Source organism: Empidonax traillii, unplaced genomic scaffold, assembly GCF_003031625.1.
Source record: "Empidonax traillii isolate 1590-97213 ecotype Southwest subspecies unplaced genomic scaffold, ASM303162v1 scaffold108:size1079785, whole genome shotgun sequence".
Lineage (NCBI taxonomy): Eukaryota > Metazoa > Chordata > Aves > Passeriformes > Tyrannidae > Empidonax > Empidonax traillii.
Window position 1 is genome coordinate 788,139 of NW_020955301.1, and position 25,605 is coordinate 813,743.

The window sequence follows — 25,605 nt, forward strand, 5'->3', positions numbered from 1 at the left end:
CCTTGCACTCAGCCTCTGCAGAACATCCTTGCACTCAGCCTCTGCACACTGCAGCTCAAGCAACCATGGAGGAAGACAAATTAAAAACAGACGAATAAGAGACTGATTGAGTGTAACAAAATATCGGCCTTTCACTCACCAGAACAGATAATTATGCTACAACCGGCTTTGCTAAAGAGAGCGTGTTCTGCACAGAAATACTGCTTTAGCTATGTAGAGGGGCTGGAAGGCCAAATTAGCCTCAAGGCAAGTTTCCTCAGCTTCCCCTTAACTCAAACCCGAGCTGGATATTAAGTCATAGGCTTGTTCTGAGACATAAGAGTTACCCATATTTATAAAAAGAGATAACAATAAATTAAGACTAATACAGTTAAAAAGAGACTGCAGCTAGTGTCACTTTTTAACACATTTTTATTTACTTTGCATTTGTACAGTGTGTTTCCAGAGTCCACACTTGATAAGTTGTGAGCATTTGAAGGTTTTATTAAAATTTATACCTTAAAAAAAAAAGGAATTGCTACTTGGAAGTTTAAGCATTCTGAAAAAAAGAGACTGAAATGTAATGTAAAAAATTTGATAGCCCATATTAACAATGTAAGCAAAACTGCTACTGCATTAATGCTGTTTTGTACTCAGCTGCACGTACCTGAGGTGAACATAAAATGCACTTCGTGTTCTGCGGAAGACAATGGTACAGCACAGTGGATTTATCCCTTATCTCCTGACTGACAAATGATGGGGAAACAGTGGTGTTGGCTTGTCTGAACAGGCTGCTTGGCTCCCTGTGGTTTCCCGTCACCGGGCCAGTTCTGTGTCAGGTGCTGCCCGAGCACCAGCACACGCTGGGGGCTGGCCTGCTGGAGAGCAGCTCTGTGGAGAAGGATCTGGGGGTCCTGGTGGACAACGAGCTGTCTGTGAGCCAGCAGTGTGCTCTTGAGGCCAGCAAGCCAATCGGGATCCTGGGATGCACTAGGAAGAGTGTTGCCAGCAGGAGGGAGGTGGTCCTGTCCCTCTACTCAGCCCTGGTGAGGCACATCTGGAGTGTTAAGTTCTGGGCTCTTCAGTACCAAAGAGACAAGGAACTACTGGAGAAGGTCCAGCGGAGCAGCTACAAAGGTGATGAGGGGACAGGAGAATTTCTCTTATGAGGAAAGGTTGAGGGAGTTTGGCCTGTTCAGCCTTGAGAAGAGGCTGAGAGGGGACCTCATCAATGCCTGTAAGTATCTGAAGGCTGCACATGAATAGGACGGAATCAGGCTGTTCTTGGTGGTGCCAAGCAATAGGACAAGAGGCAAAGGGCAGAAACTGATGCACTGCAAGTTCCACCTGAATATGAGAAAGAACTTCTCTACTGGGGGAGTGAGCATGCAGTGGAACAGGTTGCCCAGAGGGATTGTGGAGTTTTCCTCACTGGAGATGCTCAAGAACTGTCTGGATGCAATCCTTGCCATGTGCTCTGGGGTGACCCTGCCTGACCAGATGACCCGGTGTGGTCCCTTCCAACCTGCCCCATTCAGTGGTTCTGCGGCCCCCGCGCTCAGCCCTCCTGCGGGATCACCGGCCGCGCCCCCGCTGGCACCGGGAATTCGGGAAAGCTCCCGTCGCTCCCAGCCGGGGCGGTCCCGCCACTCCCGCCCGGAAGCTCCCGCCTCCCCGGGCGAAGGCCGTGGGGCCGCCGCAGGTGAGGCCGCCGGGGCGGTGCAGGTGTTTGAGGGGCTGCGCCCGGTGGGCGCTCTCCGCCCTGCTCGCCCTTCTCCTCCGCCCGGCTCGTCCGTCTTCTCCTCCCTGCTCGTCCGTCTCCTCCGCCCGGCTCGTCCCTCTGCCCCGCCCGGCGCCGGCTGCCCTTCGGACTCCGCGGCAGGTCCCTCCCGTCGGGTGAGCCGAGCGGGGCCGGGCAGCGCCCGAGGCCGGGCCGAGCGCCGGCCATGTCGCGGAGCTCGCAGGGCGGGCGGACCGGCCGGTCCCCGCTGCCCCGCGGGGCCAGCCCCGCGTCCGCCGCCGCCGCCCCGCTGCCGCCGCCCCCGCTGCCCCTGCAGCCGCCCTTCGGCCCCGCCGGGGGCAGCCCCGGCCCCAGCGGGCCGGCCGAGCTCAAGCCGGTCCGGCGGTTCATTCCGGACTCGTGGAAGAACTTCTTCAAAGGGAGACGCCACCCCGGCTCCAGCTGGGACAGCACGGCCTCCGACATCAGGTACATCTCGGACGGGGTCGAGTGCTCGCCGCCGGCCACTCCCGCCCCTCCGCAGCCGGGGGCGAAAGGGGTGCCCGGCTCCTACAGGGACCATTACGGGGGATCGGGCGGGAGCTACAACTCTCGGAAGGAGGCCGAGGCCATGCTGCCCTCCGATGACCCCTTGGGCTCGCTGGAGCGCCGCGCCGGCACCGGGCAGACGTACAGCGAGCGGGTGGAGGAGTACCACCAGCGGTACGCCTACATGAAGTCCTGGGCAGGGCTGCTCAGGATCCTCGGCGTGGCCGAGCTGCTGCTGGGCGCCGCCGTCTTCGCCTGTGTTACCGCCTACGTGCACAAGGACAACGAGTGGTACAACATGTTCGGGTACTCGCAGCCCTACGGATACGGGGCGGGCAGCGCCTACAGCGGATACTCCTACAGCGGACCCAAAACGCCTTTCGTTCTGGTGGTGGCGGGAATGGCGTGGATTGTCACGATAGTGCTGCTGGTGCTGGGCATGTCCATGTACTACCGGACTATCCTCCTTGATTCCAACTGGTGGCCTCTGACCGAGTTCGGGATCAATGTGGCCTTGTTCTTTCTCTACATGTCGGCTGCCATAGTGTACGTAAACGACACCAACCGAGGTGGGCTCTGCTATTACCAGTTGTTTAAGACGCCGATAAACGCATCTTTCTGCCGTGTGGAAGGAGGTCAGACTGCAGCAATCATCTTCCTGTTTGTCACGGTGATCATCTATCTAATTAGCGCAGTGGTTTCTCTAAAGTTATGGAGGCACGAAGCGGCTAGGAGGCACAGGGAATTAATGGAACAGGAGGTAAGTCGTTAGTTACCATTTTATGTCTACTGGGTACAGCGTGATGGGGAGCACTTGCGAGGTCTTTACTATGTCGCAGATGGAGTCGTATCAGGTGTCTTCTCCGCAGCAGGTCCATAGCCTTGAGGGTGAATTTTAACCAGTCTTACATTATTTGAGACTGCTAGATCAAAGACCTTTTAAGATGTCAGACCCAAGTTCCTGGACATTTTATTTATTATTTTTTTAATAGTTCACCCTGGCTCTGTTCTCTTTGTAATACTGGGCTCTCTTCCTGAGTCAGCTGATGAACTACTTCCTGGTGTGTATTTTCCAAACAAAGGAAGAAATGAACAATGTGCTTGTTCATCTGTTCGGCAGGGTTAGGCTTAAAGCCACCTAGTATTTATTTTAAAACTGTGCTTTCAGTGCATCAAGTGCTAGGGTGAAAGTGTAAGAAAGCCAAATACTTTTTACTTTGCAAACGAAACTCCAAGCTACTTTTTTTCCATCCTTCGTTACAATAGTTACCAGAAAATAATAACAGAGTGGGCTAGATTTCGGTGTGTCACATTTCCGTCAGCCTTATCTTTTTCAGGGCAGGTATTTTGCCTGACTTCTGGTCTTGACCGTACACAAAACATTCAATATGCATCTGGTTAATGATAAACTATAGTAGCAGAGACTTAACACTCTTAATTAGAGATTTCAGAGTAATTTGTGTAAAACTTCCTTCGTGTGAAAACACCACCACCAAAAAAAAAAACCCTTTAAAAATTGATAAGATTTGATATAACATAAAAATAAATGTACTTGAGGCCTACATAAGCCCAGCTTAAGGAGCAGTCAGCATGTAAATGATATTAGTAGGAGAAAGTGAGTTTAAAGTTGCATTTCCTCTGCTCTGTGACTGTATACTCTTTTGCAGCACTTCAGCACTGCTTCCCAGTCCACCATCTTGCATAAAGCTGCGACCCTCCTTTTGAAAAGTACATAAAAGTTTTTTAAGCAACTTATAATTTATGTCCTGCAAGAATGAGGTGATTGCTGGAGTTACACAGCAGGTGTTCATTCTTCCCTGTTACTGTCCAAGTCCTTTTACTCCCATTACTAAATATTTCTGAAGAGAATGCTTTTATGATAGAGGTTAGGATTGGAGAGTGCTGTGCAAAACAGCAGCAGGTTGAGCTACTGGTTCGTGCACTGTTGTGTTTTCTACTCAATGAATTAGGGTGCAGAGTGTTAGTGAGTTATCGTGGGCTGGAATGTGAAATAATAAAGGAGCTTGGGAAGTGGATGGAGTATTTCCTGCAAGCTGTTCCTTACAGCTATGCTCTGGGAAATCCTTCTGGGGTTTGGGTGGTTGTTTTCTTTCTGCTGTTCCTAAACAGTCTTTAAAGCAATGGGTCTGAAAATATTCATATGGTAAATTTCTTCATACTTAAACGTAATTCTCTTAGCAGCATGATTTTGAAAAGGTCAAGATTTTAGAAGTCTGTGCTTTTGCATACTATTTTTGCTGAAAATAAAACATAGTCCTTTCCATATTTTTTTTTTTTTTATAGATGAAAACACAGTCCTCTTTTCCAGAAAAGAAGGTAGGAAATGGGAATTTATTTTTCTGTTTACTGGTAATTCTAAATTGTTATTCTTTTTCTTGTGACTGATTTGATTGACTTGTTTATTTAGTTATTTGATTTGGAAGAGATTAGGTTTAATTCTTTAACTGAGTTTGTTCATGATTCTTCTACGTAGAAGATTCGGATGAAGCTTGTAAAGGAGTTACTCCTCATAAGGCGAAGTTATAAGACAGACTGTAAATAGCAGATCCAAGGGTTGCCTCTGTATGTGCTCTTACCTTCTCTTAAAAGGCGACAAGTTCTGTAGCATTTAGCACTGGGTTTGGCAGACATGACTAAAACAGCAGGTCAGATGTCTGGTAAGTTTTAGACTTTCTTCCTGGCTGTGTACTTCATTTGCAGGAGAGCCAGTGGAAGCACAGTAGGTCCTTCCTGAGCTGAGCTTCTTCCTATGTTTCTGAGACTGCTCCAAAGACCTCCTTGCTGGTTTTGAAGCATCAGCAGTGTGACTGGTTCTGCCACACAAAGGTGTGGTTGCGTATGCTGCAAAGACTCTATGGGATCTTAATAGGACATGACGATTCCCAGAGAAATTATGGTGTATTAATTTCAGTCTTAAATGTCTCCTATAGATGCTGTGAATTTCCTACCATTGTTTTCTCTGTTTGTTCGGTACTAGATCAGGATCCTTTTTTACGTGTTCCAATGAGACTGCACATGTTTTCTATTTCTGGATCAAGGGATAAACTGTGCCAATGAGTGACCTCATCGAAGTCTACAACTTCCTCATGATGGGAAGAGGAGGGGCAGGCACTGATCTCTTCTCTGTGGTGACCAGTGACAGGACCCGAGGGAATGGCCTGGAGTTGTGTCAGGCGAGGTTTAGGTTGGATATTGGAAACGGGTTTTTCACCCAGAGGGTAGTTGGGCACTGAACAGGCTCCCTAGGGAAACAGTCACAGCACCACACCCAGGAGAGTCTGGATGATACTTCAGGCACATGGTGTGACCTTGGGGATGGTTCTGTGCAGGGCCAGGAGTTGGACTCAATGATCCTTGTGGGTCCCTTCCAGCTTGGCATATTCTGTAATTCTGTTAATAGGAAACAAAGAGAAAAGGGAAGTCCAGAGAACTGAATGATTCCTGTTCATTCAAAAATTAGATGGATATCCAAAGAAACTTCCTTAAATTGTATTTTTAAGACAGGCAAACGAATCTTTCCAAACCTGAAGAAGTATTTATCTGTCACTAGTACTGCTGTTAGGACAAACTGAAGAAGAATTACTGCGTGAGAAACAATACTGTAACTCACTACCGATTTTCTAATTACAATAAGGGTTGTAAGAAATATCTGTTATTTGCTTCTAGTGCTTCTAGGTACTTGTATCTCTGTCTCCAAATGAGTTGCGTATTGTATGTTTATGTAAAACTGACTTCGTTAAGAACAAATTCTTTTTCTTTTAAAGCAGTATGAAGATGATGACAGCCCAAGAGAAGAAGTCGGTTACAGGCAGCTCAAGTCAGTGGAAAGAAAACCAGAACTCCTTAATGGTCATATACCTGCAGGCCACATTCCTAAACCTATAGTGATGCCAGACTACTTAGCGTAAGTGACTTGACTTTGGTGAACCAACTTAGTGGATAATACTTGAATGATGTTTTTCACTCAGCAGTTCTCATATATGCACTTGTGGTTTCTATGCCATGCATGTGCTGTGGGAACTCGTGATCCTCTATTAAGTTAATGTTAAAAGGTAGAGAGGATGGGGGCTGGTATCAGTGGCACAAACCAATAATTATAAATAAAGACTCTTAATGGAAAAAACAAACCCACGCACACCTCAAATGTTAAAGGAGAAAGTTATCATCTAGCAAGTACAGTAACTGCCGAAGGAACAAAAGACCACCGTACAGACATTATAGAAAAAAATAAAATTCATGGGGAAATTGCCTTTTTAGCTCCTGTAGTTTGACTACTCTCGTACTTCCTAAGTGTTAAATCTGTAACATGCTGCTTTTTAGAGGAGAGACCTTTCTGTGATAAACTATGAGATCATAAATTAATTTTTATACTGTTTGCCACAGACCAGGGCACAAACTGAAACCCAGGAGATTTCATCTGAATATTAGGAAAATATTTTTCACTGTGAAGGTCTGCACAGGTTGCCCAGAGAGAGTGAGTTTCCATCCTTGGAGATACCAAAAGCCATCTGGACACAGTCCTGGGCAGCCTGGCCTAGGTGGCCCTGACTGAGCCGGAGGTTAGACCAGATGACCTCCAGATGTCTCTTGCAACTTCAGCTGTTCTGTGATTTCAGTGCTTTACAGGCATGCAGATTTCAGCAGGTTGTGAGATTAGCAAACAATACAGAAATACACTGTCAAGGTGAAGGGTCCAAGTGTTTGTTTAAAAGTCCTATCTCTAAAACTAGTCCTTGAAAACTCTTTTTTTAAACTTTTTTTATTTTAAGGAAATACCCAGTAATTCAAACAAATGAAATGAGAGATCGGTACAAAGCAGTGTTCAATGATCAGTTTGCTGAGTATAAAGAACTGTCTGTGGAAGTTCACGCTGTATTAAAAAAGTTTGATGAGCTGGATGCGTTGCTGAAACAGCTCCCCCACCATCCTGAAAGCATATATGTAAGTACCTGTGAAATGGGCTCACAGAAAACAGTGGTATTAGGTGGTATTATTTGGTAGTTTTTGACTGTCTTTAGCTAGGATACACTGTTTTGTAGGGCTGGCTGCGACCTGGTGGTAGAAAAAGTTTTCCCATATATGTGACATCCTGTCTGATCATTAGTTAAGAACACCAAGGTGTAGTTAAGACATATACCTGTTTCTCTGGGTTTTTTTATTTGTTTGTCTCATACAAGTAGCTTTTACATTTGAGTGAATCACAATTAATGTACTTCCACTATTTCTCAAATACAAGATTTACAACTGAAATGTTACAACTATAATGTGTTGATAAAATGAGAATCTTGCCTTTGATGAGTATTACATGAAGATATGGAGCATACTCAAAGTGTTTAAAAATCTGTGGTCTCTCATTAGGAACAGGAAAGGATATCAAAAGTTCTGCAGGAATACAAGAAGAAAAAAAATGTAAGTATTTTTAGATTTACACTGCTAGTGAATCTAATTAATAGCAAAGAGAATGTAAATAGCCAACAGTTTGGACACTAGGCACAATTCAGTAGCTCAGGGTATCTGTAGATACATCAGGGCAATGTGTATTTTCTCTTCTAAAACTCTGACAAAGTTAGGACACAACTCACACACTCCTACCAACAACCTGTTTTGAGAATAGTGATTCCAGAAGCCAGATGTGGAAGAAAAAACTAAACCACAAGCAAACAGTTTAGCATTTTCATCTTCTGAGAGTATGTTTCATCTCTTAGTATTTTGCACTCAGCAGACTAGTTATTTTTGGGATCCATTTGGGATTCATTGATATTCACTGAGTGACACAGCCAACAGATAATAACAGAAAACATAATCTTACCCTAGAAAAGTAGTTTTGTATTTTTTGAGGCAAAAAGTAATTTTCAGTGTAATCCCAGAGGTTTCTCTTTTGTCATTTTTAACAGCAGAGAGCAAATGTGTATTTGTGTTCCATTAAAAACATAATACATTACAAATACCATTTTTCTTCCTCCATGGAATTCAAAGTTTGTGCCCATGTTAGTTAAACCTCATAGCTTTGGGAAGGTGGAGGGGATTTATTGCACTTTCTACAGCACACCTATAAAATCTAAAGTATTTAGTAGGATGAGATTTATATTTGCAGATTTCTGTTTTAAAACTTCTCTGTTTACTAAGTAACTACAGCATATAAAAGCAGAACATCTTTTTCTAGCCTTTCATGAAGGAAGGGGAAGCAGGACATAAAAAATTGTGTCCAGGGGAAAAAAAAAAGTGATTTTGGAGACAATTTATATACTGTCCTCTGTCAAGAACATAATTGATAATAGACTATTCTTAGAAGAATATTAAAACCTTATATATTAATGTAAAGGTTTTTATATTTTTGGCAGGATCCTGCATTTCTGGAGAAAAAGGAGCGTTGTGAATATCTAAAGAATAAGCTTTCTCACATAAAACAACGAATTCAGGACTATGATAAAGTTATGAACTGGAATGTAGAAACTTAGCTATGCCTTCATGGATACTATTTTCTGTTTTTAAAATTGTTATCCATATTTTAACCTATTTATTTACTCCCACAACAGTACACCTACGGGGATTAGTTAATCATTCTGTCACTTACTTAGATGTTGTACATTACTGGTAGGTTTTGTATGAAGATCCAATTTTAAATCAATGTAATTGAAGTTATCAGATAACTTAAGAAAACCTCTGCTAACATTTCTGCTTTCATTAGTGGAAATCCTGGCCTCTTAATATGGATGCTTTATTTGAAAATACTGTATTTGCAAACTTGCCAAGTACACCAGAGAAAGCAGTTCTAAATACCGTGTGGAAATTTTGCATAGAAATGCTGTTAACAATTTCAGATTCTATTTAGAAGTGACATTTAATGATATCAGGAAGACTTGAGCTATTCTTTCTGTCTGGATTTTGATGGAGTGTTTAATCATACTGAATAATTCTGGCCATTCAGAAGCTAGTTTAATAAGAATTTTTGTATTGTATTTCCAAATGCTGTGCTGTGTGCCAGAAATTGTGTTGAATTTCACCCAAGAGATGAAAAATAATTTCCTATTTAAGCAACGGGGGGAGGGGTACTTGGGTTTGTTTTTTTTTATTCCCCTCTTTAGAGATAATGCCACAAATTTATACATGGCCTTAAAGGAATAGAGGTACAGGATGAGAGTCACATTAATGTTCCATTAGTGTTGCTGTAGGTCATTATGCTCTGCGTGCCTTTTCTGGGTCATGCAAGGATGAGTACAGGTGTTTAAAGGCAAAACACTTTATTCTTCATTAGCAAGTAACAGGACATCCTGTCTAGGCAGCAGATGTCCGTGAACTTGGCATTCAGAGAGTTACGCCAAATTAATTAATTCAAAGAATAAACTGTTAGTATCATTTTTAAGGCCAGATAAAATGTATTAACAAACATTCTTTGCAGAGCATATTGGCATAAATTCAATATATATTTTTATATTTTCTTGGGGATATTATCATGGGGATAGGTTTGTATGTGCAGATGTTTTCATAAGCCAGTAAACTTTGTATCCTTTTTCACATCTTTGTTAATTATTTTTATGTACTAAAATTGTTAGAAGCATTGGTAGTTTCTTTGTACAGTTTTTTACAACCTGAATTTGTCTGTTCTGAAATATATTTTAATATAAAAAAACCATCCATATTACTCTATTGCTTACAAAGACATTTTGTTAGAAAAAGCTACTCTGATTAAGGTTATTGCAAATTTTTATTAGTGATTGTTTTTTCTTTAAAAGAAAGTTTTAAAATTCTGCCTTAATTTAAAGGAAAGACATCAGGAAAGCTGTTTCCAGTTCAGAATGGTCATGGTAGTACTACCTCTGTCCTTCACTTCTGTTAACATACCTCACTCTGACAGTTAAACCCCTTCTGACTTCTCAGCCCTTGTCATTCACACTGCAATCCTGATGGCCACACACCCACCTTTATACTTATGAAGCTGACATTCCAATTTTAGCAGCCACTTAATTCCTAGAATTTTGGTGGATGAAGTAAATAGCACAAAACACCATAGGAACACTGAGAGAACTGGAAAACTTGGCACCTCCTCATCTGAAAAGCTTCAGTCCCATCTACCTCGAAGGTGCCTCGACTTCTTCATCAGTCTATAATCAGATGACAGCCTTGTTCCCCCTCTCTATTCAGATGCCTCTCTCTCTGGTTCTGTATTAATTTGTATTAATTTCAAACAGGAAATCTCTCTACTTTATAAAGGAGATGGGCCAAGTGCTTATACCTGCTGCGCTGTATACTTGTTAAACTGTTCTTTGTAAGAGAGGTACTTGTCCAAATCCCCAAAATCTAAATAAATGACCTCTCACTATACGTCCAGTTTTCTCTTCCTTTTCTCAGTGAGAGTTGTGGGCATTGCATCAGTTACAGAAGAAGATGAATGCAACTTTAAGGATCAGCTGGTGTTCATAAAGTGCTAAAAATAAGCTGACTGGTGTTTTCTTTGGAAGATTTATGGTCTGCACCCTTAATAGGTCTTCCTTCCATAGGACACTGACATCCAGCCCCAGGCTCTCTTTGACGGTGGTCTTGAGCTTCAGTCCTTGAGGAACTGGCTCCTGGTCCCTCAGCAGTGTCTCCATAACTTGTGAAGAACCACTGTGCTTCCCCTTTCCTGCAAAGTTTCCAGCAAAGGAGCTGGAAAAACGGAACACCATGCCTGTGGCTGGACCATGGGAATAAACCAAGTGGAGATAGCTGTTATGTGGATAGCTATGTTACTGGGTGTGGTCCATGTTTCCTAGAAAGATGCCACCCTTGTGGCCAAGGGGATTTTCCAAAAGTTGGGAGAGAGAAGCTGGGGAGAGAAATACTCGTTTCTGACTGCTTTTGGGTTCCAAGCAGGATCGGTGCAATGCATGGCAGTGGGCTTGCTGAGCATGGAGCCTCACGAGAAGGCATTTATTTACCTTGGCAGTGGACTTCCCAGGTTACCATCCCAAGGCATGCAGGGCGTCCTTAAGTTTCAGCAGGGCAACATGTTGCAACCATTTAAGTTACAGTAAGTTACTTGCTTAGTCCTGTATCTCTTAGGGGCCTCAGGACTGTTAAGGCACTTTTGATGCATACAATCAGCTAGTTTTGCTCTAACCTATCAATGGAGGACTGAAAAAGGTCTTTCTTGTGATGCCTCAGAGCTTCTCGGATTTTATTTTAGCTTTTTGTCCATTACAGAAGTAGATGTACAGTGAATGTAGATTTAAATGTAGCTGTATAATTCCTTACCCTTTAGCACAGTAGTTTACAAGTACCCAACCCTATTACCCCATTTTATATAAAACTTTCCAAATTCCTTTAGCATGTTTAGACTTCTTTTCAAGGTAGAACTGTAGAAAACACCCTCTGTTTAAGAACATTGCACCCTGGGCCTGAACAAAAAGATATCGCAACAGACAAAGCGACTTTCAAGCCCCGAACTTTGGAGGAGCTCCAAGGACTGTACGTGCTGTGAAGAAGATGAAGATGAGGAAGAAGGGGTCCTAGAGACCCCAGACCCAGTTCCGAAAGGGGTGTGTCAGGGAGCAGAACTGGGCAGAACCAGGGGATGGATAAATCTGGGATTGGATGGACCTTATTATAAAACCATAGAACCACTGCCTGTGTGTGAGCGTGTTGCGTGTATTCCCCTGGGCCTGAGGGCTTGATTAAAGGACCTGCTCTTTTTATCTTATCTTACACACTAAACTGGCCTAGAGTTTTTTCTCTGCACACTCTCAGCCCGTCAGTTGTCAACAATGCTGTAAACATGCCACAGGAGAATTATTAGTGTAACAAACATTTTCATCTATCAAAGAAATTGAGATTAACGAAATAAGAATAAATGGCTGGCAGATGAAGCAAGTTGGAGCAAGACAAAAATTAGGAGGAAATTAAAAATTAGTTACCATCAGAGCTATCAGGGCAAGTGGTCTGTTGATATCCTGAAAGAATAGAATGTGTACTCCTGACAAAGCTGAAGTTAATAAGTGATTATCACCTCAGTCTATTCATGCAGAGTCTCTGGGCTCAACTCTTCATTTTTGCATAGGCATGTTAACAGTCCATGTGGTCTTACTTGTGTGACTGGATTTTTGCAGAAGGTGTCGTTAACATGTATTTGAATCTTATCAAGTAATACTGTCCTACATCCATGGGCAGGTAGTGCCTCCTTCTAATTACAGCCTCAGATTCCTGCTTCCAATTATCCTCAGACCCTGTGTGTAATAAGAAGCTTTATTCTTACAAAATGCTTCCCTGTCTCCACAGATCTACAAAGCAAATTACCCAAGAGACTTACAGTTTCTAGGAATAAATGTAATAGTTTCCAAACTGGAGACCTTTTTGTTTGTTTGTCGGTTTTTCCTTTTTGTCTTAGTAAACAGCTGGGTATCCTTGATCAAGGTAACTTGTGGCAACATCTGCATACTTTTTATCAAACTGTACATTTTTTCAGGCCAGATAAAGCAGTGCCTAACAAATGTACCCAGAAGTTTGTATAGCACAATAGCTGGACTAGCTTCCATGACAGCATACTCACGGCAATGAAAAACCTAATTGATTTGAAATTCTAAAAGGAGGTATCCAGTATTTAGTTTGTAAATCTCAAAATTGTGATGGAATTTCTAGCACTTGGACAATCATAATCTACAAAATTATTTTATATCCTGTGTTCCAGTCCAGTATTGAAATTCTTGGCCTTGACAATAAAAAAATATCCCTGTTCTGAAAGAAGTCTCATTTCTCTCCTATTAAAATTGTCAGATTGCAGCAATTTTCCTTTTCACCGTTTTATAATTTGGACTTTTTCCTCCTAAAGAAAGGATGGCATGTGTACTAATGGGAGTAGATCAAACTACAGCTATTTCAGTTCCAAGAAACAAATCCTGGCTTCTCAAACTAAAATATTCCCCTTTTTCCTGTCTTCAGCAGATAGCTTTCCTTTAAAAAACTCCAGATTTTCCCCAGCCATGGTTTAACTGAAAGCAAACTAATTTCACTTCTCTTTCCCTTGTAATTTCCTCCATACAAGCCCAACAGGCTTGCAGCAGAAGTGGCAAGTTTTTTCCCTGCTCCCGTTTCAGGAAGTGTTACTGCTGTTTACACGTTTTCTTCCTCGTTTATTGTCTTACTTGGGTGCAGAGTGACGTACCCCCTGTGAGCCCCCTTGGACACGGATGCTCGGCACCTTTCCTGTAATTGAAGAGCTGAAACCCGGCCTTGGAGCGCTTCCACCGCATCCCCGGAGTTTCGGCTTGCTCTTCGGAGAAGCCAGCGCTTAGTTAGCTCCGCTGGCTCTGACTCAGCCCTCACAGCGACGCTTACGAAATGGGAACCCTCGGTGACACCAGACGGACGCTCGGAGTTATTTTAGGCGGATGCAAAACATAAAACGCGTTAACACCAAACGCGAGGGAGCGGGCCCGGAACGGTGGCTGCGCGGCCCGGGCGGCGGCCGGGAGGGTTTGGCGGCGCACCGAGGCGAAGGAGGGGCGGGCGTGCCCGGGGCGGCGGGGCCTGGCGGCGGTCGCGGCTGCCCTGAGTGCTCTCTGCACCCCTCATCTCCCCTCAGCACCCCCTCAGTGTCCCCTCCGTCTCCCCTCAGCCCTCCCCGAGCCCCCTTCGTCTCCCGTCAGGCCCGCCGAGCCGCCCCAGCCTCCCGCGGAGATGGATGACGAACCCGAGCGGACCAAGCGCTGGGAAGGAGGCTACGAAAGGACATGGTGTGTTCTTCCCCGTTCCCCTCCCTCACCTTCTTTCTGGCGAAAGGGGAGAGAAAAAAAATCTCCCTTCCGCTCGCTAACACTCTGCTCTGCGTAGGGAAATTCTTAAAGAAGACGAATCCGGGTCGTTGAAAGCAACCATCGATGACATTCTGTTCAAGGCGAAGAGGAAAAGGTACTTTGCGTGGCCACAGGCTCGCAGATAGCCCTTGGTTGATCATCCTGAGAGTGGGGTTTTGTGTCCTTACCCCTTCATGCTTCCTGCTTGCTTCTTATTGCACTGTAAGAAATTGTAAAATTTCAAAACTTTTAACTGTAAGCACCGAGTGTATGCAGGTTGGATGCCCCAGGTTTATGCAAGCTGCAGGTCTTGGTGTGATGGAGCACGGTGCAGAGCACTGCAGTCGCAATCTGGGCAGCTTAGAGAAATCCTCCAGCATTTTTTTTTTTTTAACGTGCAAATCGTAGAATCTTGGAATGGCTTGGGTTGGAAAGGACCTCAAAGTTCCTCCAGTACCAACCTACCTGCCACGGGGCAGGGACACCTCCCCCTAGACCGGGCTGCTCAGTGCCACATCCAACCTGGTCTTAAAAGCTTCCAGGTACGAGGCATCTACAACTTCACAGCTTCTGTGGGCACCCTGTGCCAGTGCCTCACCACCCCCATCACAAAAACATCTTTATATCTAATACAAACCCTCTCTGCTTTAGTTAAAAACGTTGCCCCTTTCCCTGTCACAACAGAAGCTGGGGTTTGGTATCATGGCACCAGATTTCTATTTCAAATTTCAGAAAAATTTCCAGAAAAAAAAAAAATCCAACTTTTGCTTTCAAGTTATGTTAAAACATTCAAATTTGGATAAAATTTTAGAGCTTCATTAAACCTCGTATTAAGAAATAGTTTTTATTTGTTTTCTGAGAGTCTAGAAGTCTGCGGTTGAGTTGTGGGATTTGTCAGTGTAAATAAGCGTCTGCAGTTTGTTACTGCTGCATATTTGGCAGAAGTCTAGTTCAAGATTTGTTTTGGGCTTTTGTTTTAGGGGCCATTTGTTCATTTGCATCTTACTTAAATCCTTCTGTGTTTTGATAGACTCTATGAACACCATGGACAAGTTCGACTGGGAATGGTATGTTGGTATCTTCACCCTCTTCTGTCCTCGGTCCAGAGCTACTGGACTAGAGGTGGTGTTCCTGCTCTGAAAGACATTCTGGCTGACCTAACGTGCTTGAGACCAAACCTTGTGCTTCCCACCGTTTTTTGTTTTTTTTTTTTTAAACATTCTTTGCTCGATGGCAGGGTGAATGTGAAGCATGAGCATTCAGAGGTGGAATTCAGAGGTTGGGCACACGGGGTGTGTTTTGCGGTGGAGATCGCATGAAAAACGGGTGTAACTGAAACAACTTGTAAACAGCAACGTTGCTTTAGTCCAGCCCTGAGCTGGACTTTCAGATGAAAACATGAAGGTTCCAGCTATGCATGTATTGCAGCTTATCTTGAGAGGAAAAGAGCAGTGTGCCTTTTTTAAGAGGGGTGGTTTGGGTTTTCTTTTTCATTTTGAAGGAAAAGTGGACAAAAGTGTTACTTTTTCACTTGATTGCATTGCTCAGCACTCTGAATTTTCCCAGTTTGAGGGAGGAAGTAGTGGCCTTTTTAAGTAAATGGGATAAAGAATTCAGTTCAGGATGTATTCTGTGAGTGATTTTCTCTTATGGTGGAAATGCAGATGCGTCACCTTTATGTGGTTGTTGATGGATCAAGAACGATGGAGGACCAAGACTTAAAACCGAACAGACTTACTTGCACTTTGAAGGTATTTCTGGACTCAGAAGTGTTCTCTTACTGAGCCACTCTTCCTCTATAAACCCAGTTGCATTTTGCATTTAGAAAAATTGTAGTCTTTTTTATGTGCATAGCCTCAGCTTTCCTATCATCCCTGCTTTTCCCCCCTTGCTTTTGTTGCTAGCCTGTAATTTTCCTGTGTTTTGAATAGTGTGACACTATTTTGCCATGCACATGCACTTCTGTACAGTAAAAGCACTTTATAAGGTCATATAAGGGAAAGATGCTTTATGAAAAGTATGTGGAAATTAATTGTTGCCCATAATAAGGGGATGAAAGAAGAACAGACATGTTTTCATTGCACAGCTAGAATTGTTTATATTTTTTCTTTCAGTTTTGTTTTTTTTTTTTTAATAAATTCTGATTTGAAGGGATGTTAGTCAGGAGTTGAATTGGATTGGTGTTTCAGGCATGGGGGACTTGAATGTGTACATATTGTACTATATGGTCTTCCCTAATAACACTAAAGCACAAAATACTGGGTTTTAATGATTTTGTACAGATTGATGCCTTGTGGTGTGTTGGAAACCTCCATATGAACCACCAGGAATCTGGAACTTGAACATATGATGTGAATAAAGTAAAAGGGGGGACAGGTTTATGAAATCTGCATTGCATTGGTAACATGGGATGAAGGAGAAGGGCCGGGGTGAAAGAAGAATAGAGAAGAATATCTCATTCCCTTGTTTTGTTTTCCCCAACTTTTTCTTTAATGATACTAGATGTTTTGCAAATATCGCCTACTTGGTGCATGTGAAATGAAACTGTAATTAGTTCCTAAGAGTCTTAACTTTTCTTTGTAGTTACTGGAATATTTTGTTGAAGAGTACTTTGACCAAAATCCCATTAGTCAGGTATGTACAACCATGCAAGAAACAAGTAATAGAAAGCTTTTTTAAAAGGTATTTTGTGTTTTAACAGTATCTAGTAAACTGTCCTCTGTGTATGTGTACCCTCCCATCCCATCTAGTGAAACTCTTGTTTCTGCCTGAACTAGTGAAAATAAGAACCAGTCTCTTTTGTTATTCTAGCACCAGTTCTGACACAGAAGACCTGATTATATTTTTTTCAGACACTTGGAATTTTCACATATTTCTTTTTATGCAAAAGTACGGAAATATACAGTTTGTATTAACTGCTGCATCACGTTGGGCTGCTGTTGTTATGCTTACGAGAAAACTTGTATGGACTCGTATGGTTAAGAAATTCTGATCCATAAAGAAGTATTAGGCAAAATATAGCAAAAATATAAATCAGCTAATTTTAAAACTTGGTAAGAAATGCTTTGACATTTTTTTTTTCTTTTTCCAGATTGGCTTAATTGTAACCAAGAGTAAAAGAGCTGAAAAAATGACAGAACTCTCAGGTAGGGAGTTTAGTTTGGGTTGTTTTTTTTTTGTTTTTTTTTTTTTTTTAATTGGAGATGTTTTTATCTGTTTCATTGATGTTAAAAATTCTACCTGATACACTGCTGAAATTGATGATACCATATTTTTAAAAGACAAATTATTGCTAGTCATCTGAAATCATAGTCTTTGTTTTGATCTGTTTTGATCTGGGAGTGTCACTGTGTGCTTTTTGTCATTGTCTTTTCCAGATTACAGATAAAATATGATTTGTTTCCCCGTATAGTGTTTGTTAATTTTGTATGTTATGGCACCTGTGTGTTCTGTGAGATCTGACCAGGTGTTAAAAGCAAGGTTTTGTTGGTTCCTGCCTATTGTTACAGCAATCTCTGTGGCTTCAGAGATAAAGCAGACTTTATGGAGGAAACTGAGGATGAAGCAATCTTGGAACAACTCTTTGAGGATAGCAGAATAAACTAAACTCTTTATTTGCTAAAACACTTTGGGAGACACTTTGCATTCATGTTGACCACTTAATGATACACAACAGTGATTTTATTTTGTTGGCTTCTTAAAGTTTCTAACAACTGGATGCCCATAGAGTAACTGTCTTTCTGTTAATACATTGTTTTATAGTTTTCTGCATTCTGATTGGCACATCATTTTCTAACCAAAAGTATAGACAGTTTTTTGTCACAAATTGAAAACTTGTTGTACACTTCATTACATATGTAGTTAAATGTTTCAGTTTTTTTACTTGTTGTGTCAGTTGAATTGATTGGTTTTGGTTTTTTTTTTTCACTTACAGGAAACTCAAAAAAGCATGTAACTGCTCTGAAGAAAGCAGTGGATATGAACTGCAGTGGAGAGCCTTCTCTATATAATTCCCTAAATTTGGCCATGCAGACTTTAAAGTTAGTATTTACATGGAGGTTTTTTTATTTTCTTTGTGATTGTGAATTTTATGAGAGGCAGAGACAGAATATTTTTCTGAGGAGCATCTTGCATCATGTTGACTTGAGTTTTTAGTTATGTTATCTTACAATACAAATTGTTAAAAAGTTAAATATGCTGGTAGTGCAGAATTTGATTTTCTATCACAAGAAGCTGGTATTTAGAGGTTTGCTGCTCATAAAATGCAACAGCATTTTGAAACCAAGTGGATGATTGTATGTAGATTTTGTAATGAAAGACATAATTATTTTTTACTGGAGGGCTGAGGTATGGGAGAGGTTAGAGTTGGGGGTTCATGATAAGAGAACAGGGTAAGAAGCACCACTGAGTCACAGTAGTCTTGTGGGAGTTCTGGCATTCTTTAGAAAGATAAATTTTCATATAGGATAGATTTAAAACATTTTTTTGCTGTGTGAGGTGTTGAGATGTATCTCAGTTTGGAAGACTGAACAAAAGGTTGTAGCTAGAAACACTGACAGAACAAAGTTAGTAGTCAGTGTCATAAAAAACTATTTTAATGACTAGCTGGAAGAGAGTTTGCAACTAAGAACCAAAAGTAGTTAAGGAAAATGGATTTACACTTATAAACTGATTAGAGATTTTTATTTTAAGAAGTCAGAAGACTTTCTGCAGTGTGGCTAGTTTGAAGGTAAATTTTACCTGTGAGAGGGTGGATAAGGTACAAGAGATTCATTAGAGCAAACAGTTAGATAACAACTACACAATCAAATACTCTATTTTAAGTACTGGAAAGGTTTGGCTTATGGAAAGTGAAATTCAGGTGCTCAGAAAAGGATGGTATTAGAATTTGTAGAGGACTTCATGTTGTGTCATCTTATGACTTCGGTGCATTAAAGTCCTTGTAGACATTATCATATAGGTAGCTTAGTGTGCAGCAGTAAACTAACTATGCACTTTCCTTAGGCACATGCCAGGACATACAAGCAGAGAGATTTTGGTAGTCTTCAGCAGCCTGACAACATGTGATCCAGCCAACATCTATGATCTAATTAAGGTACAGAATTGCAGTTTGACTACTGCATTGAACATCTAAGCTGTTAGAGTAAAAACAGGCAGTTGCAGTGTCATCACCAGTTAATTTTCATTTAAGACTTTTTACTCATTTTTGTTCTGCACATGAATTTGAGTATGCTTTCTTTTTCTATTTGAAGTGTTTAAAAGCATTTAAGATCAGAGTATCTGTCATCGGCCTAAGTGCTGAAGTTCGAGTCTGTACAGTACTTGCCCGAGAAACCGGTGGTATGTATCTGAAGTTCAGTAGTTATATTACTAACACGGGTTTAAAATCAAAATTAAGTAACTATTGCTTTATAAATTCATTAAATGCATTTTGGTATTTAAGGATGAATGTTTTCCATTGTGCTGACAGAAAATTAAAGGGTTTCCCAAATCTATGAAATATACAGTAGTAAGTGAAATTATTATGAGCTGGTAGCTGCAGCTCTAGAGGGAAGAAATAGATGTATTTTCAAAACTGCTGTTCCATAATAAGTTATGTGATGTGGAACTTAGGCAATGTAACATGTTGATATTAATTGCTGCAGTGGTAACTTTTATAATATCATTACTACAGTGTAATGTTGGGAAAAAAGCAATGGGCCTTCATATGCAATTTAACATTCTGATGTTACCAAATTTAAAACTTCTCAGTTTCAGTAGCATTAACAAGGCTATTTTCGAGGAACAGGTTTTGATAAATTATTTCTTCTCCTTAATTTGTTTCCTGACATTTGGAGTATATGTTTGTATTCTCATCTGCTCATAACCTGGGAATGAGGCATTTATTTCTTTGTGACAGGAACATACCACGTGATTTTAGATGAAAGTCATTATAAGGAACTGCTGATGCATCATGTTAGTCCTCCACCTGCCAGTTCGAGTTCTGAGTGCTCCCTCATTCGAATGGGTATGGTACAGTTTTGTTAAACTCTGACCACAAGGTCTGCTCTATTTCTTTGCATCTTCTGTGTTAAAGCCTTATAAATATTAAGAAGCTTAATAAAGACATTGTGCAACTGTTGTGGTTTTTTTTTTAATTTTTGCTTGCATTTTGCTAAATAAATACAAGTTTTCTTGATGTTGTTCCTGCAAAGTAGTCAGTGTTAAATAAAACTAAAAAATCAGAGAAATTACTCAACAGCAGTCGGAAATAATAAAGTGGAATGATATTGCTTGTAGAATAATTGTTATAAATGTGCTACTTAGAAATGAAGGATGAAAAACTGTTTTGTTCCTCCCTGTTTTTTCCCAGCAGAAGGCAACTATTATAACTATTAATTGATTGTAAGAGCCATATGTTTAGCCATGTAGTGCAAATTTGTGAGAAGCACTATTGTGATGTTCATTCAGCAAGTAGATTAGGTACCTTCTTTTCTCCCAGTGTGTTTCTCAATAAATGTAAGCTTGAAGTTAAACCAAAATAGGACCTATAATGCCACAAAGTAGAGCACTGAGTTCTGACTTTGATCCACCTCTTTCACAGAGAGGGATGTATGTATTTTTATGTGTAGATATAAATACTGAAGAGGTTTACTTGTTATAGGTAAAGCCTGAGGAGCTGTTGGGAGAACCAACTGTCCATTTGTCATGATCTGTAAAAAATAAGTGGTAGAAAGAAAGGTTCCTATTACAGTCTCCAGAAAATGCTGTAGTCTCATCTGTCACATACTGCACTTGGAAGAATTTGGTACCTAGTAAGAGTGTGTTATTTCTACTGTAATAAGAAAAAAAACAAGAAGGACATATGCCTAAATATTTAGAATAGTCTTTGAACTTCTCCACTGAAGTATGAAACTGACACATTACTTGCATGTGTAAAATTGTTAATATGTAATAATAATATGTTTTCCTCTTCAGGTTTTCCTCAGCATACTATTGCTTCCCTATCTGATCAGGATGCAAAGCCTTCCTTTAGCATGGTGTAAGTAGAGTTAATTAGAATTCAGTGAACTGATAAGAATTCAATGTCAATTAGTCACATTTAGAAAATCTGCCTTACAGTGAAAATATTTCAAAATAACATGAAAAAATAGCAAGCAATGTCTTGTGACTTCTCAGCAGATATTTTATTTTCATTTGCTCATCCTGTATGTGACCATAGTAACCTCTGTTAAATATGCTTTTTAAACTTTGCATTTAAATTTTTTGGAAAATGATAAATGGTGCTTATTTGTGTTGTACAATGATTAGGATACAAAGGTGCTAAAAGCTATTAAAGTAATTACTGCCAATTTTATGTGCAGTTCTTGATTTAGGTATTATCATTATAAAATATAATTATTAGGATGAAGGGTATTATCTGAATAAAGTATCTTTAATCTATTTCCTATGTAACTGTAAAGGGAAGCTTAAAATAGAGGCCTTTTGTTTACTGTACCTGAGCTCTTCTTAATAAAAAGAATCATAGTTTTCAGGGCTGATATAGGTCTGAATTCTCAGAAGGAAACAGTGTCTGCTATTTGAAAGAATAAGTACACTAACATGCGTCTTATAGTCAATACAGAATATTTTTGTGCCAAAATAGAAATAGCAATGCAGTTGTCACTCGTAACTTTATTTTTTAAAGATACATTGGTGCCTTTATGTGAGAAAATTTGGTCTGTGTTCTGTTCTTGTGAGAAAATTTGGTTGCTGATGTCTTATGGTCATGTCAGTTGCTTTCTGACACACCTGGAACCGTTGCATGCGGTCTACTGAAACTTTAAATTATTTGCTTGGAAAACTATGTAATATTTGTAGTTATGTAGTAGTATGGTGTTATCTCTTAGGTACTGAATTGTTTCTTTCTGCTGTAGGCAATTGGAAAACAACAGTGAGCCGGGTCTCACACTGGGTGGGTATTTTTGTCCCCAGTGCAGAGCCAAATACTGTGAGCTTCCTGTGGAATGCAAAATCTGTGGTAAGTAGCAAGAAGAGGTGAGTGGATGAAGTAGGAGTTAGTGGTAAGAGAGTTAAGGGGTAGAAAAATTCAACTATACTTAAGACTTAAAAACCAGCTCTACTTTAAGAGTCTGGCATTCCTGTGACCTGGGATGCCAACTTCATACCAGGGACTTTCAGGATATACCTGCAACTGTAAACCTGTATCTTATACCCTGGTATAATGTTATAAACTAAAAGCCTTAAAACAAAGCAGGGAAGAAGGGTGATCCGTATGTGAGTGGTAGTTTCTCAAGAATCAAGATTTGACAGGCACACCAGTGTTCCAGACTCCTCGATGCCAGGCCATGGAGATAGAATGCTTTGGAGTAAAAAGGCAGAAGACCTCCCTCCTCTGGGAGTATATGTGAATGGAAGATTTCCAAGTTGAACCCAAGGGCAGGCTGCACAGTGACACATGACAGGCTGTAGAGTTGTAAATGGAAGCCCTTGCAAATGTTAATGAACTGTGCAACCAATGATTCCTCCCCCTGTTGCCCTTAGTGAGGGTGGGAGGGAGGATTAGCATGTTTTGTAGTATCAATACTAAAGTGAGCAGTGCTGTCCTGTTAGCTTCTACAGGCACATGACTAAAACGTGATAGGTATTACCAGGATGTGTGTATTTGGCAAGAGAATGAAATAATTACAGTTTTGGGCCACTTTATCCTAGTTAATTTCAAGTTTTTCATACAAACGTGAGTTTGGTTCCAGCAAGGGAGTAGCGTAAAAGAGAAATCTTGTGTACCAGCAGTGGATTCTCCACAGCTGCAGGGATCAGCAGAACAAGAGCTCAGATGCTCACAGTGCATGTGAGTGAGTGATGGAGACATTTGTGCCATCCCATGCCCCAGCTAACCTGTTCTCGTGGTCTGACCCCGGCTGGCAACTCAGCCCCACACAACCACTCACTCCTTCCCCCCTGCCTGGTGGGGTAGGGGGAGGGAATTGAAAATCATGGGTTGAGATAGGACAGTGTAATATATACAGGAAAAGCTGTACGTGCAAGCCAAGCCAAGCAAGTAAGTAATTTACCACTTCCCACTGGCAGAATCTCCAGGGAAGCAGGGCTCCATCATGTGTAACAGTGAGGGGAGCAGATAAACACCATCATTCTGAACGTTCTTCCCCTTCCGCCTCCACCCACCTTTATAGGGTTAGTTTGATGCCATATGGTGTGGGATATCCCTTTCTTTAGCTGGGGCACTGATTGGTGTCCTGGCTGTTTCCCCTCCCAACTCCTTGTGCACCCCCAATCCTACTCACTGGTGGGGTGAGAAGCAGAAGGGGCCTTGGCTCTGTGTCAGCACTGCTTACCAGCAAGGAAAACAACCCTGTTCCCAGAACAAATCCCAAAACACAGCCATTTACTTGTTAGTGTGAATAAAATTAACTGCTAAAACCAGCAGACCTATGTTAGCCGAAGCAGGGCTATGGCTTGGTTTTGGCAGTATTACAGGAGGCTGCAGCAGAGCATTTTAACTGGTGTGTGATACAGCAGAACCCTCGTTGCCAAAGAGGAGCTTCATACCACTGTGCATTTTAAATGTACTTCTAAAGACAGAGTTAAATGTTTTCAGTAGAAATCTGAGCAATTTGCTTGTTTATTATATTAGGATTTAAAGCTGGAAAGGATTACAGCTTTGGCTTATAGAAGCTAACGGAACAAGTAATTTTTTGAATTCCTGAAAGCTCTGAACCACTGGGTAATTTCAAATATTTTTTTTTTTCCTTTTGACTGTATTTTATACAGAAAAGCTTTTCAGTAAGTCTTCCTTTGTAATAATTTTGATGTCACTTTATTTACAGGTCTTACACTGGTGTCGGCACCTCACCTGGCTCGGTCGTACCATCACTTGTTTCCTTTGGATGCATTCCAGGAAGTTCCACTGGAAGAATACAAGGGGGAACGGTATGCAAATCATATTTATGTGAATTCTGTATTTTTTTTTTTTTCGCCAAAGTAAGAATAGCTGGCAGCAGCTTCTTTGCTGATGGAGACACTCAATGTTTGTGTGGTTTTGGGCACCTCTGGCATTAAGAAATATTTGTAGTTCCCATGAACAGTTATCTGAGTTCAGTTGAATAGCTGAAATAATTGCCATGAATTGTTACTATGTTTAACATTTTTTTAAACACTGATTGTTTTTTTTTTTCAGTTAAAATAATACACTTTTGCTTTCAGGTATTGTCAAGGCTGCCACGCAGAAATGAAAGACCAAAATGTAAGTATGTTGAGCCTGCTTTGGAATTTGCATTGAGGGGTGTGATAAGTAGAGATGATCCTTTAGTATAGTTGTCTTAAGACCAGAAAAATGTTTGTGGAAGTTTATGTCATGGTTAACTAGTGTTCTGTGTTGAAGAGCCATGGTTTTTAGACTGCAGAGTCTATAAAAGTGTGGGAAGGGATTTCCTAGGAATCTGAATGAAGAAGTTTCCACTCTTCGCCATTTGGAAGCTCAGCCCTGTGGATATACTTGCTGTTAGAAACTTTCAGTGTTCCAGAGTTTCAGTGATGTCAACAACATGTTTTCATGGCACAACTGTTGCCCTACTGCAGTACTATGATGGTGATTTTTTTTTTTTCTATTTTGACTTGTTTTTCTATCCTTTCCACACAGGTTTACGTCTGTAAAGTGTGTCAGAATGCATTTTGTGTGGAATGTGACCTGTTTGTCCACGATTCTCTGCACTGCTGCCCTGGCTGTATTCACGAGCATCCTGCACCCATATCTGTATGATACCATATCTTTGAGAAATTGTTGTATTTATGTCAGTCTTGCATTAATTAAATTTTGTTTATTCAGCCATCATTTTAACTGACACATCTCAGAATAAGATGGTTAAAGAGAGACAAACAGTGGCATCATAATGTTTTAATGATTTTATTACTTTTAATATATTCTTAAATTACCTCTGTCTATTTTCTCTGTCCTTGTCTAAAAAGCTCTGGCTTTTTCCAGCTGTTATTATGGGTAATGTGTATATTTTTAAATGTGAAAGTGATAAAACTGGTTTTTATGATAATGTGGTGATTCACTTTTGTTTCATTATTTGTTCAAAAAGAAGCCCTGAAAGTATGCTTCACATATCTGTTGTTAACAAGCTTTTGCTTTTGGTGGATGGTGGAGTTCTACAGAGCAAAATATTCTTTTGCAAGGATTCAACAAAGAAGTTTTTGAGCAATAATTAGATATTTCATATATTAATTTCAAGTATTGTTGGTATTCACCTCGGCCTTCAGTAAGACAGCTCAAATACAGCTGTTACAAATGTGCTGAAAACATAGTTTAGGTTTTAATGGTGAAACTCAAAGCTAACTGAATTCTATTACCGCTGTGTTCGCAGTTGGGTGGTTTCACTTCCTTGTAGGAGGTAAGGTTGCTGAAAGCCAAGGAACTTGTGAAGGGGAAAGGCGTGGGTTTGTACAAACGATTGTTTGATGGGCTCAGTACTGAAGATAGAGATGCTGTTGGTTCTGAGGCTACAGTGAGTTGACAGGACTGCACATCATCTTCTCTCCTGGGCTAAACCCCCAGAGCGACCGATG

The 25,605-nt window shown here is 41.0% G+C and overlaps 2 protein-coding genes across 3 annotated transcripts; both read left to right on the forward strand.

The window, feature by feature from the left end:
* Nucleotides 1-1,925: 1,925 nt before the first annotated feature.
* MARVELD2 (MARVEL domain containing 2) lies at nt 1,926-9,906 on the forward strand. The gene is made up of 6 exons (XM_027882602.1): nt 1,926-3,008; nt 4,553-4,585; nt 6,037-6,173; nt 7,039-7,210; nt 7,628-7,678; nt 8,611-9,906. Exons 1-6 carry the CDS (start codon nt 1,926-1,928, stop codon nt 8,725-8,727), a joined length of 1,593 nt encoding a protein of 530 aa, XP_027738403.1. The 3' UTR covers nt 8,728-9,906.
* On the forward strand, nt 2,184-24,868 carry GTF2H2 (general transcription factor IIH subunit 2). 2 transcript variants are annotated; one of them, XM_027882626.1, is made up of 16 exons: nt 2,184-2,188; nt 13,922-13,977; nt 14,075-14,152; nt 15,068-15,104; nt 15,702-15,788; nt 16,621-16,671; nt 17,129-17,183; nt 17,972-18,077; nt 19,042-19,132; nt 19,290-19,377; nt 19,937-20,044; nt 20,995-21,058; nt 21,933-22,036; nt 23,865-23,967; nt 24,241-24,280; nt 24,677-24,868. In XM_027882626.1, the coding sequence occupies exons 2-16, from the start codon at nt 13,922-13,924 to the stop codon at nt 24,794-24,796; spliced, it is 1,188 nt and encodes a 395-aa protein (XP_027738427.1). In that variant the 5' UTR covers nt 2,184-2,188; the 3' UTR covers nt 24,797-24,868. The 2 variants fall into 2 exon arrangements, with proteins under 2 accessions (XP_027738427.1, XP_027738426.1); XM_027882625.1 differs by lacking the exon at nt 2,184-2,188 and having other exon boundaries at nt 13,848-13,977.
* The last annotated feature ends 737 nt before the right edge of the window (nt 24,869-25,605 follow it).

Bases quoted from the DNA above. Each gene is read 5' to 3' on its own strand.
- MARVELD2 (XM_027882602.1), top strand. From the start codon at position 1,926: ATGTCGCGGAGCTCGCAGGGCGGGCGGACCGGCCGGTCCCCGCTGCCC. The intron at 3,009-4,552 runs GTAAGTCGTTAG...TTTTTTTTATAG, and splicing joins GGGAATTAATGGAACAGGAG to ATGAAAACACAGTCCTCTTT. The intron at 7,679-8,610 runs GTAAGTATTTTT...TATTTTTGGCAG, and splicing joins AATACAAGAAGAAAAAAAAT to GATCCTGCATTTCTGGAGAA.
- GTF2H2 (XM_027882626.1), top strand. From the start codon at position 13,922: ATGGATGACGAACCCGAGCGGACCAAGCGCTGGGAAGGAGGCTACGAA. The intron at 21,059-21,932 runs GTAAGTAGAGTT...TTTCTGCTGTAG, and splicing joins AAGCCTTCCTTTAGCATGGT to GCAATTGGAAAACAACAGTG. The intron at 24,281-24,676 runs GTAAGTATGTTG...CTTTCCACACAG, and splicing joins CAGAAATGAAAGACCAAAAT to GTTTACGTCTGTAAAGTGTG.